The sequence below is a fragment of the Talpa europaea genome, assembly GCF_964194135.1.
Source record: "Talpa europaea genome assembly, chromosome: 2".
Classification (NCBI taxonomy): domain Eukaryota; kingdom Metazoa; phylum Chordata; class Mammalia; order Eulipotyphla; family Talpidae; genus Talpa; species Talpa europaea.
This window is the reverse complement of record NC_140068.1, coordinates 31,501,352-31,521,750: the sequence shown is the minus strand read 5'-3', so window position 1 is coordinate 31,521,750 and position 20,399 is coordinate 31,501,352. Positions and strand designations below refer to the sequence as shown.

The 20,399-nt window shown below is 34.8% G+C and overlaps 1 protein-coding gene across 3 annotated transcripts in view; it reads left to right on the top strand.

Moving 5' to 3' along the window:
• The window catches only part of NKAIN2 (sodium/potassium transporting ATPase interacting 2), a gene marked incomplete at both ends in the record, with an annotated part of 907,688 nt that overhangs the window by 300,206 nt on the left and 587,083 nt on the right, over positions 1 to 20,399 (top strand). Inside the window, one exon of one of the 3 annotated variants that reach the window (XM_084228815.1) lies at positions 6,710 to 6,760. The exons of the other annotated variants lie outside the window; for them this stretch is intronic. Coding sequence (XP_084084941.1) covers positions 6,710 to 6,760 — 51 coding nt within the window. Of the gene's footprint in view, positions 1 to 6,709; positions 6,761 to 20,399 lie in introns of those variants that run through there. 3 annotated transcript variants of the gene reach the window in all.

Below are 20,399 nucleotides of genomic sequence, written 5' to 3'. Positions count from 1 at the left end.
TTATACAGAAACTTGTCATTCAAGTTATGAGACGCCACCTTCATCCTCATTTCAGAAATGTCAAAATATGAAAAAAACAACTATTATTGATATATAGTAAGTAGAAATTATAGACTCTCAATTTCTTTTTTTTAATAATGCTTTTGTTTTAGTGTGTATGTCTGTCAAATATCCCAAATAGTAATATACTATTGAAAGCTATATGACTGAAAGTAACCTTTTCTATGGATATAAAATTCTTTTTTGTAAAAAAATCAATAGAGTAACTCTACATGTTTTCCTTAAATTTTTCAAAACGTGTATAGCTCTTTGAGATCAGTAACAATTTTTTTTATTATACTCTTCTTATTAAAAGTCAAGGTAACCAAACAGAAGCTCAAGGGAAAGTTAAAACTAGCAAGCTGACCATAGACTTGAGGCAAGAGAAGGGAAGGGTGGGGCATCAAAACAGGGAAGGAAGATCAGAAGAGGATGTGGAAATGGTTCACAGGTGATGTGGTGGGAGAACTATGGGGACTGTAATGATTTAAGAAAAAATAACAAAAAGAGAAAAAAACATTGAGATGACATTGGATTTATAACACTGTATGTGATTCAGAGCTACAGGTTCACACCTGCTCAAGTGTATGTAGTCACATCTTGCCCACAACATTCTTACTGGACTGTTATGAATTATCCAGGTGAACTTATTCTTCCATTGTACTGTGGCCATTTCTTTTGAACACAACGGAATTTTTTTAAGGTTTATGTATTTATGCATACAAGAGCTGGGGTACAGGCCAGAGGTGTGGGGGGAGGGCGAGAGGATTCACCAGAGACAGAGTGGGGAACAGAACAGGCAGACTGACAGAAATACGCTGCTGAGGGCAGGCAGCGGGCGAGTCAGGAGAGGTCTGCTGCGCCATGTGGGCAGTTTTCCGACCAGTCAGGGATCGAACTTGTGCTGCAGAGAGCTCCACAGTGCTGTGCTCAACCCCTTGTGCCACCGTGGAGGGCCAACAACAAAGGAGATTTTATAGAGTATGTCAGAGAATCTCCTGTGAACTTACTCACACCATCTGCTGAGAATTCAGCAGGTTTGCAGCACTTGCTACTCGCACAGCTCTGCTTGTGTAGTTCAGTTCACACACTTCCTGAACCTTCTGGGTTTATGGATGGATTTTGTCAGCATCTTCCATCTTTATTATAAAGAATTTTCCTTGAGGTCACATCAGACTGTTATGAGAGCAGCAAACTTGTGAGCTGTTAGTGTAATGTTGATTAATGGGACTTTGTCCTGTCACTTGCTTGGTGATGGTGCATTATCATTTAAAAACAGCTTTATTAAGGATGTTTTGACTTTAATTCAGAGTTTTTTATACTGAACCCTGAAAGCTTGGCTATAAAAACACTGTTGAATGAATACTGTTGGGTGTGGGTATCTGGTAGAAAGCTGAATTTCAGCCAAAAGTCATTTCAGTGAATAAGGATGTAGAAACTTCTAACACCAAAACATGTAACTTGTAAGCTTTATGGTTTTGATTACTGAGAGCTACATGTAACTGTAGCAATTATATATCAGCTTTTAAAGATCAGACAAAAGGAAAAAATGATAAGTACCCAGACTTTATGTAGTCTTACGAGTTTATGTCTTCCTTAATCTTGTGAATGAAGTCGGAAATATTTGATCTAAGAAAATGTTAAATGGAACTTTAAAGTAAATTTCCATAAGTATTTAGACAGGAAAAATGGGGATCAAACAACAGGAAGCCTCTTCATTTCTTAACATGTTAAGTTATAAAATGCTCTTTTGATTTGAACTATTAACCTTTCTAATACTTTACTTTCCCATCATGATGAAGGTAGGTGGGAGGTAGGCAAGGGGTGAGTCAGATGCCTTTTCCCAATACTGAATTAGGAGTGAATTCAATTTTAGTTAAGGTACAGACTAAAAAGGAAAATACTTCAGGTAGGTACATGGAAAAACTAATGCATGTATATAAACTTACCAACCACAATGAGACTTTCAGAGTAAAACTCATCAGTGCCAGATGATGTATATCTAAGCAGTTGAAACAGTCCCTCCTAGGTCATCTCACTAGGGCATTTGATAGCATCACTGTCAACACTTCAGACTGCCCAGGAAGGAAGCCACAGGATGAAAGGCCTATTATACCATCCTGAATATTTTTTTTGACCATGAGACAGAGTTGACCTGAACATCTGCCCATGTTCTCCTCTATTCTACTATTAGTAACATTTTTATAATTCTGTTTTGGCATCATTCCCCCTTCTACTTTATTTTGCATAGTCCTGTAACATGTACATTGCAGCATGACCTTTCTCCTAAACATCACTAGATCTCTATAGAAAAGTGCTTCAAACTATCAGGATGGCCTGTTCAGACCTGGGGAGGTCTTCTAACTAACTATGGGAATGTGGTTCTCTTTCTCCTCAAGATACAGCCCAATAGTTAGCTGCATGCTTGTGTTTTTCAGCTGAGGTCTTTGTGGGTCAGAATATTTTGTTTCCTTTTTGAGGTTTAAACTGAATCCTGGAGAGAGGGCATGACGCAAGCAGAGGAATAGATTCCTACGACAGGGCAAGAAGGTGCAAGTATCTTTTCTTTCAGTACTTTTCCTACATAAATGATGCATTCATTTGTTTATGTCTTAATTTATAAAATGATGAGGTATGTCTAAAATAATGCACATTGTAGTAGCATAACACAAAGAAATAAGGGGGAAAAGAAGTAACACTAGGGAGCAAAATGAAACCAAGGATATATTTAGTAAGTTGAAAGGTATACCCAACATGTAAGGTTTTGAAGACTATAGTTTTAACTTAAAAAGCCAAAAGAAGAAAACACACTGTTTATGAGATGTGAAGTGGTCATGCGACTAATGCAAGTTAATTCCTCAGGAGGAAAACATGCCCTTTCCTTCTACTGCAGCTACAGATATATTGTCCTCACAGAGAGCAATGTGGCGAGGTCTACATCCTCAACACCCCTCTAGGAATCCAATAGAACTTACTCTAGACCTTTCCTATCTACATTTGATGTTAACCAGTGGGTTATAGAATCATGGAACTCAATATAAAGCAATTATATGAGATTCTGTAAAGGGTGATCTGTTAGGACAAGGACAAAGGACTATAATTGATTTTTTTTTTGTTCCTTCCTAGGATTAAAAAAATAGACTATCTAGAGTACAAGTTGGTAGATTTGTCCTTTACAGGGAATAGTAAATAGTTTTGGGTTTTGGGTCATATGATCTCTGTCACAACAATTCAACTCTTCTGTGGTAGCTTGTGAACTGCCATTAATCATGTAAATGAGTATCAATAATGTTTTTCAATAATATTTGAAGACAAAATCAGGCAGGAAGCCAGATTTGGTTCATGGACCATAGATTGCCAACTCCTTATCTAGAGAAGAAAATGTTTATATTCTCTGTAGAGTTTTGCTCTGTGTCTAGAATTCCTTAGAACAAAATTTTAATTAGCATCAGAATGCAAGAATTAGAAATTGAAGTTTGCCTTCCAAGACAAAGACTTGAGACAAAATTCCATTACTACTGAAGGGCAATATATGATAGTCTCCCACTGGAAGACAGGTTGCCATCTTCATTTGAAAAACAAATTATTTAAGCAGTACTGAATCACCTCTGAATAAGGGAGGATGAGCAAGTATCAGTAATAAGGATAAACATTCCCCCCATCCCACTTTTTATAGGACAACAAATGTATGCCCACATCTGAGAGATGGAAAATGTACTGATAATTAATGGGCATTCAGGGACATCCAGGTGTGTATCTTGACTCTTCCAACTGCTAGACTTGTAAATTATAGCAGGTGACCTCACCTGCCTGTAAGTTGATCTTATCAGAACTGGCATAATAAATCCTTCTCCACATGGTTGTTAAAAAGCACGATGCTTATCCATTAGATAAATGATTCATATACATTAAGAGAAATAGTTTGGGTGCTGAAGCCTATGCCAGGAGTCTCAAATTGTTAAGAAGGAGATTGTCGCCAACATATAAAAGTGTTTAATTAGTCCTGCAGAACATGGAATAATAAGCATCTGGAATGCAAATATGAAAGCAATCTGGTAACTGTACATGAAAATACTGATTTTAGGGATAAGAGAAAGAAGAGCTCACTGCCCCAGGCCTGCAATGTTGGTAGGGCATGATTAGCTGTCTGTGAGGCCTGTGGCCTCCAGTTTGCACAGCCCCTTCCACACCTTGTCTCCCTGATGCTCAGGCTGCCTCTGTGACCTTGCCATCCAGCTGTGCCCTTCTCTTCCTTTTGCAGTGTGTCAAAGAAATAGAAATCCTTCTTGGTACCACATCTATATCATTTCATTTTCTTTCTTTCTTTTTTTTTAAAGATTTATTTATTTATTTATACAAGCACTGGGTACAGTCAGAAGTGCAGGAGGGTGAGAGAATTCACCAGAGCCAGAGCGGGGAGCAGAACAGACAGACCAACGAAATACACTGCTGAGGGGAGCAGCAGGCGGCAGGAGAGGTCTGCGCGCCATGTGGGACCCTCGCTGGTGGGCCGCGATTGAACCAGTGCTGCAGAGGCTGCGGGCAGCTTCTCAGCCCAGTGCTCAACCGCTGCACCACCATGGGAGGCCCCCATTTCATTTTCTTTTCTACACCCAGTCCACTTCACTTTTTCTGTTGCCTTCATGGTTCTTGTTATGACCCCAGAGTGTAGTATGACAGACAATATGTAAATCAAGAAGTTGATAGTTCTGTGATAAAAGAGTTCTTTGGTTAAATAAGCTCAGGAATACTGAAAGCAGCAAAGAAATCAGGTGTCTTTCCTGTGGGACTGTTAATATCTTTGAATATATTAATGCATAGCTTCATTCTCCAAGACAGAAGTGCACTGTTCAGTTCTCTCAATTTGATATTACAAAGAAAAACATTGGAAGCAATAATCCTTTAGTTTTAATGCTCCAAGAAGTTGTGGCCACCTACCTATTGACCACATTCTTCCCATAGAACATTCGTTAGGAAAAATTGCCTTCCTTTACCATACCCAATATCCTCAAAGATTTTATAATTTTAAGACAAGCTTTCTAGATATATTTTATGTGAATAGTCTTTCTGATACTATTTCAAGTAATTGTATACAAAAATTATTTCATGACTGAACCCACTGTATAATATAGATAATAAAAATATCAATAATAATAATATTGCTAAGACTAATTGAATATTTATAGGCAATGGGTAAATACTTTGCTGGATTATTTTATTTAATCCTAAGAACAATCCTCACAAGGGATGAAAATATGAAACAGTGAGGCTGGGTCATACAACTATTATGGTGCACAACCAGGACCCTTTGCCCCCACTCTTAGTTACTGGACTGCAATCTCATGCTAAATGCAGTAAGAAGTGGAAGACATCTGCCTCCAATTATATAAAAATTAGTTTGGTCTTGGATCATGTTTTTTTCACTCAATTTTGTATAAATTCCACATTGATAATAATCCTAGAGTGTAAGTATAAAACTTTAATAAAAGTAGAGAAGTATATGTTATTTTCCATTTCCTTTTCTCTAGGATATGTATCTGGCTAATTCAGTAGATTCACAGAATTGTGGTTAAATTAAAAAAGAAAAGGCCATGTAACATAGCTACTTTAGTTTTAAAATGTTTTATGATCTTATGTTTGTTTCTAAAAACACTGATACCAATGGACCTCTTAAGGCATAGATTTCTTACATCATTCCCTGAAGGTACTTATTAGCCCCAAACTGCTCCCTATTTGAAGCAATAAAGGCCTAGAAAGATCAATAAAAACTACACATAATTTAATGTTCCTGAAATCTTCTTGGTAAGGTGATAGAAATTTAACAGTGCTTAATAAAGAAATAGATTTGCCCAAATTCCTTTTGTCTCTATGTCATTATTTTCCACCTTTCTCTAGAGTCTTGTGTATCATTTTCTACCAAGTGGTACAATCTTCTTATTCTGAGAAAAAAATATGGCAGGCTATTGGGAAGATGTTCATTAGAGCCAACCATGATTAATAAGTTAGAATACATCTAGATGGGTTGAGAACAAATATAAAATATAATTAAAATATTATTATCTATAACTGATGATTTTTCCTAAGTGTATGCATACATGTGCATGTGTGTATATGTACACACATAGATGCACATATACATGCACACAAATGCACACGTATATCTATATCTGTGGCCCATTTAATTGATATCAAGCTGCTATTAAGTATAATATATAATACACACCATTGATATAATCACAACTTTTAACTGAGAAGCTAAATGTTATATCAGACATGACTATTTTTATTAGACACACTCATAATTTAGGAACTATAATAATTCAAATGTATCTTACCATGAAGTCTAGCTGAGATAGAATTGATGGATTGTTGACTAGAGAGCTGTGGGGTTTGAGGGAACAAGAGAAAAGGAGTTGAGGTCAGTTCTAGGTTGCTGGGTGAAGTGTAGTGGTTGATGCATCATGGATGCCAGTTGATATTGTGGCATGCAGTGAAGTACATTTAAAGAAGTTCTTAATCATCTGCTAACTTTAAAACCTTGTTGAATTAGTTGGAGTTGACTTTAAATTGGCCAAAGCCTTGTTGAATTATTTGGGGATGCCTTTAAATGGGTCACCCTCTAATCATGCCTTATTTGTCCCTCTGATGTATTTACAGGTACTGAAGATGGATGGGCATCATTAGGTATCTCTTATTATATTGTCCCACAAATATCTTAACCGTGAGTTTTTTCAGAGTAATATTTTTCCATTCATGTGTACAGGGTGACACCTATCTAAAGAATTCATGACCATATTAAATGTTCATCTCTCACTAAACTTATTCCATTAAATCAAAACTTGATTTTCATCATGAACTTTTTCCCCTTAAATAACATGTATATTTCTGGTTCTGAAAATAAATAGTGATAATTAAAAACATGAAATTGGCATGAAAATTTCAACCAAAAAAGCCATCTATAATTGCACATCCTCCTGTTACTATGCAATTTGAAGTATATCTAGTTTCTAATTAATAAATATTTTAATTTAAAATTGAGATCATATACTTTATGTTTATATAGTCTTAATTTATCCCCAAATATAATGGTCATATGAAAATGTCATCATTTTTCAAACAAGAAGTTAATATAGGATCTGGGTAGCTATGAAAGTATGCATTTGATAGTCTGATTCAGTGAAATAAGTTTATTTCAGACAATTTAGACTCATGTTTAATCCATGTTATAAGACTGGCTTCAGAGAGCAGAGTTTTATACCTACAATTTTAAGGAAAACATAGTAGCCAAAGGTAACGAGATCTAATTGGTATACCTTTAGCCTTCTGCTGTATTTAGTAATGTACTACTATGAGCTCAGATGGCTTCAGATATTTGCAAATGTTAACAAATTACATTGTGTAGGTTGCAGTTGACAGTAATATTCCAAAGTTCCATGGTATTTCTGATTAAAATATTAGTGACTTCCAATAATTTCAAATCATTTTTAAAAAATATCCATAAACTTATGTTTTTTAGACCATTCCTAGCCTTAAAGACTAATAAGAGTATTCCAAATTGATAAAACTTTTCAAATCATAAGTCTCTGCTCTGGCTTGAAGAAGATTCCATGGCTTCATAGTTCCATTTTTCTCTTCCCAAAATTTCCTGATATCCATTTCATAGATCTTTTAGAAATGAATTTAAAATGTTTGTATTGCTTATATTGTGCCCATGATTTTAAATTTCATTTTGATAAATATCAGGTACCATAATTCAAAATAAGCTTCTTTTTTTTAAGCTTGACCATTTATATAACAGTATAAATGTAAACTGTTGTCCCTGGGTTTCCAGGTGCCTTGAAATCCATTACCTTCAACTTTTGCATTAATGTATTAAAGGTCATTATAAAATTGTGGTGCTGGGCAAACAATAGGTGTTCAGTGAAAACTTGACTGACTACATGCTAGCAGCCTGCTATGACAGATTCCAAAAGATTCCAGAAAGGGTTAGGGGGACTGTAGAGCTGATGTGAGTATAAACAGGGCAAGTACTTAGGGCAAAATGGTTGTGTTGATGAGAGAGAAAGAAGATGAGTTTAGAGACTCAACCAAAGAGCCAGAAAGAATTTCCAGTGTGTAAAGATTAACTAGTTCTTGTTTCTCCCAGAAACAGTATTTTAAAAAATAGTCTAATTTTCCATATTCTGCTTTTATGCCATAGATATATTTTAGAAATCAGGCAGTTTTTTCATGAATGTGCATTTGTTGCATATTTACAAGAAAATCTAAGACTCATTTCAGATATTATCGATTATCAAGCAATTAGAAGAAAATTTGTCAGGATTAATTTCTGAGTTTGGATGATGGCAAATAGCTTCTCATTTTTGTTCTGGTAATTATTTGTTGTCCTACTATGCTACAAGTAAAGTTAACTTCTTGAATGATTTACTACCAAGTCATTTTGGGATCTTTAGCTTGTGTTACTTTCTGTATACAGCCAATGACTCAAAAATACTAAAAACTGCAAGGAGATACCTTTGCATTTTAAGACAAAATTGATTGTCTAATCAATGTTAAGAGACATTAAGAGAGAAATCTAAGACTTACTTTAGTTCGTTGGATTTTCTAGTTGTTCTCACAATGCAGGATACGAATTTATCAATATTGCTGGCCACTTAGGATGAATGTCACAGCCCTGCATGTGCATTACTTTATGACCACCTGTCATGTTTGGAGGATGCAGCAATGATGCTGCCATAGTGAATTGGCCAGAAAATGTTCACAGCTTATTGATTGGAAAAAACAGAACTTATTAAGCTCATTTTTATTTATTTATTTCTATTTGTAGAAAGGATGGATTTAATTAAATTATTACACTGGAAAGGGTGCTTTATATTGTTTATACTTGAGAAAGAAAAGATTTTTATGGCATCTCTATTAGTCTATAAATATATGCAGCCTCATTTTTTATTGTGGTAGTTACCTCCATAAAGATATGAATATCTTTAATTATAAATTACATAATTTATAAAGATTATATAAGACATTGCATTTCCAGTTACACAGCAGCATTAATGGGAAAGTGTTAATGGAAACTTGAATCATCTAAATTATCAGAATTTCAGAATAATAAATCTACTGTTTATTATGAATCCTGCAGTTTAATATAGCTACATTTTTTTCAAAATGTAAATCATTCAGCCTGATTATTTGCCCATTGGAAGACAAAGTTAACCAAAATAAGAATGTGGATTTTCAAAGATCCCTTCCATTCATTTATATCTATGGGTTCATTTCTTGCATTTAAAATAATAGAAAATAGAATTGAGATGCATAACTTTTAGTTTGGTACCTTTGTATCAATTTTTTTTTTTTTTGCTCAGTTCCCAAATGCATCACTGTGTGTCTCCTGAGTCAAGTCACCCAGATGATATTTCCTTTGGAAGTATTACGGGGTGGAGATGGATGGACCTAGGCATTTCTAACTATTGTCTAAAATGTGATTTTCTTTTCAGTGTTGCCACTATCACATTTTCCCTCTTTGTACTTCCATTATTAACAGAGCTAATCATATGGTGTCAGTTTTCTGTACATATTCAAATAACACCTTGTAGATACCTTGTATGTATCCTGTTGTGTTGCTGAAACATTGTTTTCATTTAGATTGATATTTGAAAATATTTGATTGTACTTATTTGAATAGTAATTCCAACTCTTAGCAGTGACAATGTTCTAAGTGCTACATTGTCCATTCTAATCATTTCTAGACATCATGACTATATAAAATATAGGAAAAAATGTCCTTTCTACAAAGAGAAATTACATACAATGTGTATTTGATTATTTTATGAGGGTTTTCAAATAGTCTCCTGTGACTGAGAGACAATTCAGGTTTTTTTTTTAAAGATTTATTTATCTATTTATACAACAACTGGGGTACAGGCCAGATTTGCGGGAGGGTGAAAGGATTCACCAGAGACAGAGCAGGGAACAGAACAGGCAGACTGACGAAATACACTGCTGAGGGGAGTAGCAGGCGAGACAGGAGAGGTCTGCCGTGCCATGTAGGACCCTCGCTGGCCAGCCGGGATGGAACTGGCGCTGCAGAGGCTGCGGACAGCATCAAAGCGCTGCGCTCAAATGCCTGCGCCACTAGGGGAAGGCCTACAGGTATATTTTTAATGTTATAATGCAGTGTTACCTCAATAACAATATGAAAACAAAAACAAATACATCTTTCCTTGTAAATTTGACATATCACCAATATAATCTTTCTCAACACAAAGGTAATATAATAATACCATGTGTGATGTGCTATGATTAAGGTAGGATGGTAGCATACAAATTGATCACTCAGGGATCTTTATCAAGTAATCAATTAAGAACAAAGTAAAATAATATATAAACTGATAACTAAATAATACAGAAAATTGGAAAACAAATTCAAGCTAAACAAAACATTTTTAATTTTTAACTAAAAATAATAATTTGGCTGAAATGCCTCATATACAATTGGTGCGTTGAAGTGATTAGGTTTAGGTCTTGTGTTGGCAGTATATACAGCTTTCCTTTGACAGGTACTTAATATTCAGTATATGCTTTTGTGTGCGCATGTGTGTGTGTACATGGGTGGGTATACACGCGCTTTTGTGTGTGTATGCACATATACTTGCATCCACATGCACACTGTATATGTATTAATTTAATTTGCCTGTGTGATAACATTACCTACAGTGGTTATTTCCCAGTTCTTCTTTATTATCTTCTATAAATCTCAAATCTCAAATTACTTTTTAATGTGTGTTTATGAGCTATCAATTTTTTTTTTTTTTGGTGGGACCTTCACCCGTGGCTGGGGAACGAACTGACGCTGCAGAGGCCGTGGGCAGCCTCGCAGCCCAGTGCTCAACCGCTGCCCCACCAGGAGAGACCCTGAGCTATCAATTTTTATCCCCTCCATATTTTAAGAAGGCAAACACAGTTAAGTCAAGATGACTAATGGGATGGTGGGGAGAAAAATGAGTTGGTAAAAATTAAATAGGGAACAAATGATTTCCTTTCAGAGCTATCCCTTTAAAATAGCCAGTTATAGTGAATAAAAAGCATTATTAAGCATTTATTTTCAGTAAATTTTTAATAGCGGTATTTATCCTTCTACTTTCTAAATCACATGTTATCTATGGTACTTCAATAGCATTAACAATTCAATAGGTATTTATGTTCTAGAACCTTTTATAGAAAGGTAGGAGTATTGTCTCATATACTTTTAAAGTACCTGATACAGTTTTTTTCCCCCAAACACAAAAGACAATCATTAGCAAACATCTATGTCTTTATCCTCTTCTGGGAACATTCCTTCACTTTCTTACTCTTGGCTGACAGCACTGCATTCTCAGGAGTATTAATGAGTAGTAGCTCCTTTCTCCCCTCTCATCTGCTGACATCAGGCAGTGATTTGTAATGTTCCTTATCCTTCATTGCCACTGACTCTTGCAGACATTTCTCCTCCCCTCTTCCACAAAACCGTGTTGCTATAGGTCATATATCATCATATTAAACCACCCTTTTTACTTCTTTTTGACCTACAGGTCACTCCTCCTTATAATCCATGCAGAAGTTCGCTTTTGGCTCTCTGTCAAACCCTTCAACACTACTCTTGCTATAATTATTGGATTTCAGCATTCACACAGATGATATATTACATTATCTAGTTTCACAGGTAGGCTTCACTGACCAAATGTTTTTCAATAATTTTGTACTTATCTTAAATCAGGCACTGACTCCATGAACATATCCTGTAACAACTCCATAGTCTCAATTCTAAACCACCTAATTTCCTTATTTTTCAAGCCTCTGTCATTTCATCCTTCATCTACCCCCTCATCTGGTTAAGTTGTTCTTGCCTCAATGAAAAAAATGAAGCTATCATCTTGCACAAACTTCCATTTATAATTCACTCTGTAATTAAACTATTAGGGCTTCCCTGGTGGCGCAAGGGGTTAATCACCATACTATGAAGCAATCTGCAGCCTCTGCAGCACAAGTTCGATCCCTGGCTGGCCAGGGAGCACCCCACATGGCGCAGTAGACCTCTCCTGACTCACCTGCTGCTCCCCTCAGCAGTGTACTTTGGTCAATGTGCCTGTTCTCCTGTTCTGTTCCCCACTCTGTCTCTGGTGAATTATCTCACCCCCCCACATCTCTGGCCTGTACCCCAGCTTTTGTATGCATAAATAAATAAATCTTTAAAAAAAAAACTGTTAGTGATGAATTGCACTTGTACTGTGAAAGTCCCTTCCCTCTAAATGTCTACTAGATGACACAGTTTTAAATGAAAATCCCATTAATTTCCACTTTATTCACTTGAAAACCAAATCTGGGAGAGTATAAACTGTGAACTTTCACCACTTTCTAGTTATATCACAAGTAACAATCATTGAAATGGGAAGTAGGAACTTGAGGAGAAATTGGCATTACTGAAATTCCTTAAACTGAAACTAGTTATTATAGAATATTAGGATGACGAAACCCCACAATGCATCCATTTTACTGTTAGACATCAATCTTTATTCTCAAAATCTTCCTTTTACATAATCCAAAATATTGCTGTGGTTTCAAGGATATCTTTATTTTGGCAACAAGAATTATGTAAATACGTAGTATATAGATTGCAAAGTTAAAAGCAGCTCTCCTATTAACCAAAAGCATGAATTCACAATGCACATCATATTTATTCACCATTTGAAAAGTTGTTGGCAGTGCTGTTGGTATGAGACACTTTTCTATCTGTTATCAGATATAGGTAAGAAAATTAAAAAAACATGATCTATGTAAAGGGGTTTATGAGCTGTTATTGAAGTGTTACCTTCTTTTCTAAAAAACATTCATATAGTAGGTGCCACTTTTCTCCTTCCACCACTTCCTATCTAGAGTGGGTTAATGCAAAAATAGTTTGGGAACAACTGCCATATTTTTCATTCACTAACAATGTGAACTAGGCCAGGACACTGGATTTTATTAACTGGTCTCTGAGATAAGGCATTTGAACCAGCTGACTCTGTTAAATTCCTGTCCAGTTCTAAAATAAAAATAAAATGTTTTTGTTTCTGTATTATATTTTTATTCCTCAAATAAGGCACATTCGTTGTATAAAAATGTTTAAAAAATGAGGGGTATCTGTAGTGCCATTGTACAATATAAAATTTTTTGATTGTATCATTTTTCTAGCTTGACCCCAGCCATTCAGCATTCCTGTAATGAATTCACTTCTGCAAACCAAGACTCATCTCTAAGTATTAATATTTTTTAATAATAGGGAGACAAGACTATCGCAGTTCAACCTCAGATCCTCAGATTTTATAATCCTCCTCACAGAGAATGATGATTCTTCAGTTAGGATAAGGCTTGTAGTGACCACTGCTCTCTGTGATTGCTGCCAGTGTTGCCCTGGCTTGAGTGAGCCAGGAAACATTGGAAATTAAGCTACTAGGAATATGTTCCTAGCAGTTATAATTCAACAATACCAGGAAGCATGTGCCTTTATTGAATCAGAAATGAGAAAAAAAATCAGGATGTATGACCTTAGTTTCATGAAAACAGTGAAGACTGTATATGGTGACTTCATGGGGACTTACAAAGAATAGAATATTTGTTTCTCTAAGCCACCTGGATTGTTAGCTTAACATGTTTCAGCTGGTTAGTCCAAGCAAAGCAAACAAACAATCTTCATAAAAGTTTATTTCATTTAAGTAGTGGATTTGAATTTTACAGAGTTATAGAAAAATCAACTGTGGGGAAAAAAACAACACTATAAGATATTAACTGTCAGGAAGTACAGTTTAGCTTATGAGTCTGCATTTCTACTCTGTAGAGGAAAGCTTAATCTTGCCATTGATAGTAACTTAGTCACTTCTGGTTTAAAATTCAATCAATTTTGGATTAACACAGTCAGTTCATATTCTACTTCCTTTCCCATTCTTATTTTTTGCCTCTCCTAGGAGCTTCTGGGTTTAGAATTTTTTTTTTAACTGCTTCAGTGTGGGAATTGGTTTGCAGTTGATTCTTGGTTATCATTTCTCATTGTTTGATTCTGTTGACATATGAATCATTCTATCAGCAAGAATTGTTTCCTTTCTTCCTGATGCCTCTACTGCTGAGATGCCTTTCCCACCATGATACCCAGTTCTCAGGTTCATGTACATTGTTTCCTCTTGGAGCCAATCTCAATTCCTCTTTAAATAATTCTGGACTCGCAACCTGTCACAACTCTCCTGACCTCTAAAGTCTCAGTTGTTTTAGCTACAGTATGTTACAAGCTTCACTTGGACATACTGAAGTTATTTTCTGTTATATCTTTTCTCAGACAATGATTTCTATATTGCAGGTGTGTATATATTCTATATAGCATGTGCTATATCTCACACAACATTCTGGACAACTCTACCTCTGAGATTACAACAAAATTGATCAGGAAACCTCCTGTAATTTCAGTAGTTCTGCCTCAACTACACCTTGATATTCTACAGTGGGAAAGGCCATGGAGTTAGGGCACCCATTACCAAAAATCGTCTACTTTCTCTAACCCTCTCTACTTTTCATAAGTATTGAAGAAATTCTTACCATCTTTTGATGAGAAATCATGTCATAGATATGAATTCCTTTCTACCCTATTTTTTTTTAGGTGATTACCATGGTTTAAGTCTTACAGGACTCAAATGAGCAAAATCAAAACTTTTTCCTTTCATTTTTTTCTATGATTGAAATCCATGACAGTTAAAAATATTTGTTGCTTTCTAAAATGTTTTTCCAAATCATTTAAAAAATGGAAAAACCTATTGTGCGATTATTGTTCTCAGTTTATCAATTCACTAGTATTTATTAACAGAGGATAAAGGAAGGAAAAATTAGCCAGGAAAAAAAAAAAACACAGTTGGATATCAAAATATTATGCTGCTGCTGTTAAATTTACGTATTTAATAAAAGTTTATGGAATATATTTGTATTTTATAAAGAATTTTGACTTTATGAATCCTATTTAGAAAAGACACACAGTTTATTGTGCTTAAAAAAAGTAAGAAAAATTATTAGGTCATAAACTAGGGGTTTTCTATAATCTAATTATAGTCAATCTTATTTCATTTTCTCTTGGTTACTTTTTTGGCATTTTATATGCATTATCACAATTATGTAAAATAGAGAAAGTGTTTTTCATTGACATTTTATGACTGGAAATTTTTTTGAAAAAAATGATAGTTAGCCAAGATGAATCAGCATATGAGTGGGAAACAAAGGATCCAAAACTAGATCTCTTAACTTCAAAACCCATGTGCTAAACAATTATGGTATACTCTGAGAAAGTCTTTCAATTTTAAGTTTCACTTATATGTGGAATACAGAAAAAAAAAGGGGGTTAGACAAAGACCTTAAGACCAACCCTTGAAAAGTGGCCATTGATTTTAGGCTTTCAGAGGGAGAGGGGAGGAAGAGAACTCTGTCAGGGGGTTGGGGGGAAAACACCATGGACTATGGTAGAGGAGTCTGGGTGCTTCTGCGGTGGGAGGGCTGCGGTGACTACAGCTAGGTGGGAGGGAAATCCTATACTGTCAAAAGAATAGCAAGGCTGTAAAATAATGGTACTTCAATAACAATAAAAAATAGTTTCCCTTGAAGTGGCATTGCTTTATAACATGTAAGTATCAGAGGTGTATCTTTATAAATTAACATCTGTATATACTACATTAAGTTCGCCACTAAAAGTCTGATTCTGCCCTTCACCATGCATTTGACCATTTTTACCTAATTTAACCATCCTCATCCCCTTCTGTTCTCGTAACCACTTGTCTTAAGTCTAAAATCTAACTCTTTATATTTAGTTTGTTCATTTGCTTTTTTCTTTATATAGCATATATGAGTGAAATTATAGGGAGTTTGTCTTTCTCCGACTGATTTATTTCATGAAGCATGATACACTTTAGGTTCATCCATATTGCTGTAAGTGGCATGATTTCATCTATTTAAATATACATGAGAAGTATTCCATTTTGTATACATGCCATATTTTCATTATCAAATCATCTGTCAGTGGGCATTTACGTTGTTTCAAACTCTTGGCTATTTTAAATAACACTGCAGTGAGCATGGCAGTGCATGCAATCTATTAAAATAATGTGTTTTTTATTTTGGATAAATAGCCAAAAGTGAGATAACTGGATTATATGAAATTTCTATTCATTCAACAGAACCAAGAAATCAACTCAAATAAATACTCTTAGCTTATTTTTCACCACAGAAATATAAACAGCGAGGATAGACTTTCAACAAATGGTGCTGAAATATCTATAAGTTAAAAAAAATTGACCTAGATTTAATACCTTACATAAAAAGTGACTGAAAATGTATTATGGATTTAAATGTAAAATGTATAATATAAACCATTTTGCATAAAACATAGGAGAAAATCTTTGTGATCTAAGGGTAGGCAAAGCCTTAGACTTGGCAGAGTCTAGCAAGAGAATAATCCAGAAAAGAAGAAAATGTATAAATTGGACCTAATAGAAATTAAAACTGCTTCCACTGCAAAAGCCAAAAACAGGAGAAAATATTTTCTTACCACATATCTGACAAAGTTATTAGATTCATTTTTATCCTTTAAACTCCAAGGATTTTTTTTGTTTTTATGAATAATTTGCAATAGAATGTACCATTGTTCTTCAGTTGTATGTGCATTTTAAATACCTTTCAAACTTTAATAGGATGATCATAGCACTTGTGATGCTCTTTGGCTATACTTTTTAATGGGGTTCTCAATCTCACTACTGTTGGTATTTTGAACTGGACATTTTTGTCATTATTGTTGGAGGCTGTCCTGTATATTTTAGTATAGTTAGTAACACCTTTATACACTAAATGCCAGTGTCAGACTCCTCTGAGTCTTGAAACCCAAGAATATCTACAGGTATTGCCAAATGAGCTTGATTAGGGATATTGGGGGTGTAGGGGACATAACCGCTGCCTTTTCTTCCCTATTTATACATGAATTTTCACTATTTTCAGTACATTGGTGCCTTTCCACCCTCTTTTTTACATGTTAGTCACTTATTGGTACATTCTTTCTGACCTTCACCAGCATTTTGTGTTTGTGTTCAAGATATTCTGAAAGGCATGACATTCGGATCCATCATTATGAGTGTTCAGGTCATCCTCACTAACCTAAGAACAGTAAACAACAACAGCAACCGCACCTATGGGCAGCTGTAGTTTCCCTTTTCACCCATGGTGGTTAAGGGTCACTTACAGAGAAGGCTCTCCATCATACATGAGTGTGTTGCAAATTTGGAAGCAGAAGCAAAAGATCTACACAGAATAGTTATACAATCCAATTCCTGCCTAGAACAAATGAGATAAAAAGACTAGAAGCTAAGATAAAAGGTTTACTTTTCCAGTAAGATTCTCAAAAGAAGCTTGAGAGTTTATTATACAGCCTTACTTATTTTGAAATTTAATTAGGTAATGTTTGGGCAAAAAAAAAAAAAAAGAAAAAAGCTGAGCTCCTCAAAGAAAGATGCTATCCAAGTGACTTTTTTATTAACTCTGGTAATTTTGAAACATCTTCAGCTGATGCATGTTTGCTGTCGAAGCTTATTCATTTTGCCTCCACAAGCTAGTTCTTTTAATCCTTCTGTTTAATTGGTTATTACTTGCACCAGTAAGGCTATCAGTGAGAAGATATTTTGAAGTAATGGAATACTTAAATCTCAGTTGTATTTCTTTTTCATATAAAAGACTGGGAATATTTACATATATAAAAATCCCCCACCTATTTACAGTAAAAGCCCATAGCCCCCCCCAGTACTTACCCTGGACATTGCCTTTGTTCTCTCTGCAATTTCTACTGCATCTTCCCCATATATTAGCTCAGGTTACAATATTCATTTTCATTTTTCAATTTCTGGTCTCTATATAAGTTTCCTTCTGTCTGTATACATTTGCATAAAGACTTTAGTTCATACATTTAAGTTCTTTAAGAAGGAAACTTATTAGGCACCTATTTTCAGCAAGCAAATATGAAAAGTAACATTTTTAAAAAGTCAAATTTTATTAATATTTTTCTATTCAATTTAATTAAAATATAGTTTACATCCCTGCAGCTTTCTTTTTAGTTCATACAATTCAGTAGATTTAGTATATTCATAGAGCTGTTGAGCCATCACTACAATCTATGCATAGCCCATTTTCAACACAATTATAAGAAACTCTATATCCATTGCATTCATCAGTTCCCAGATGTTGAATTTCTTGTACAGATATGTGGGCATTTTACATTTTTAGAAATACAGACCAATTATATTTGTGCTAATTTTTAAAAAATTACAATTTTACTACATGTTCATTAACCCTATATATTAGCAATTTTTTTGTGAATTATAAATGGTAACTAAAAAAACAACACATTGTGGTGTGGAAATATATTGGTGTATGAGCTAAATACTTTAAAGATGTGTGTAAATATCATTAATAATTATCTTTCTATGAATCTATTCTTGCTCACTGTCCATATTTCCATGAGAGTAATAGCATTATTGAATCAAAACTTTTGTATGTTATGGAAATTAAACCTCTGTAAGGTATATCTTTTGGTGGGAAAATTAATAATTACTAATTTTCTTCTCACAAACTTCATGAAAGAAATATTGTCCCAATCCTATTAAAGATGAAACTACATATGCTGGTATACATGAAGAACATCCATAAAGCAGCTCTGATTCTCTGTTAGGACACTGAATTCCATGGTATCATGTACAAACACCCCCATTTGTCTAGTATCTATTTACATTTATGAGATCAGTACAGAATCTGAGAAGACAATTATCATAGCTAGATTATGAAAAATAAAAATAAAATGAGCGCCCTGAGGATGGTAGCCACTGATGGGTAAGTATGAAAAGCATACATGCTTGATCAAGGACGAGGTAAATAAGGCACTGAAGGAAAAGAGTTGTAAACTCATCCAATCGTGTCAGTGAGTCATGGCCTTCACAGCGATGTCAGTTATGACAAAATGAGATTTTTCATTTCAGCAATGGCTCCCTAGGTCAATGTAAAAACAACCACACCAATATCTCAAAGAAAGCACTAGTTCTAAAGGGCTACTTCTACTTTTATGGACAACGTCAGACAAAAAATTATTACACAAATGACAAAACACAGACATACTAGTTGGTTAACTTTCTTGTATTTTAAAATCTTAGTATAGTCAGGCCATCAGCAGGCAATTAATCAGAAAATACATTTATTTGCAGTTAAAACAAGAAGGAACTAGTCCATCAGATACATTTTTTAAAGTTATATTAAGTATCCAACTGGTCACCTGCATTTGAAAGAAGCATATGCTTTGAGAGTCACAGAGACATGACTTTATATCCCAGATATGTCACTTAACCATGGACATCAATTTGTTCCCTTGTGAAAAAGTTACTAGTCTGTATTTCATAGGGTTTTATGTGGGGATTCATTGAGAGGAGATGGATGTCAATCCCTGACACACTGTGTAAACTCCATAGATTTTAGAGCCATTAGAATGCAAGGGTATGATAGCTTATTATCTTTCCTCATTCACTTTTAATTCAATTGCACCTATTGATATTTCCATGATTGTTCATTAAACTTACAATAATGTGAAAGAACCTCACATCTTTTCCACAAGAAGTATATAGATCATTGTACTAGAGGCATTCAGAAATGTCTTTGAAGTTTGTCCTCATTCCACTGTATGAAAGCACTGGTGGATTAATATCCTTATATATTAGTCATTTATTGCCCTACATAAAGGAACATATTCTTGATTATGACAGGATGTGATAAAATCACTCAGGGACACTAAAATCTAAAGCAAATGATATTTACGGTGATGGTGGAAGGTTATATTGTGCTTTGTTTTTGCCAGTTGTTTTCAAAACTGCCTGTCCTCAGAGAGTTGCACATACTTGGTGAGTGAAAATGATGGAAGAAATTGGGTCATGACCAATTTGATTAGTGAACTCAATTTTTAACTATTGGAATCATCAAAATTGAGAAACTAAAGAAATACAGGATTTGAAGTGACCGTAGAAACCCAACAGCAAGAGACTATTTTTACCTGTCAAATTTTAGTTATTTAGATATATCCAGTATCAAGTTATGCCTACATGAGAAAAAAATATCATAAATCTGACCTTGCACTACATCGGGCCAGACTAGGAAACTGCAAATACTAAATCAAGACCTTGCTGTGCAGGTAGAGGGCTCAGTGTTCAGCCAGTTTGCCCTCCCCTTTTCTCTCTTACTATCTTTGCTTGAAGCCATCATGGGAGCCAGACCTTGGCAAGGATGCTTATTCTGAGCAA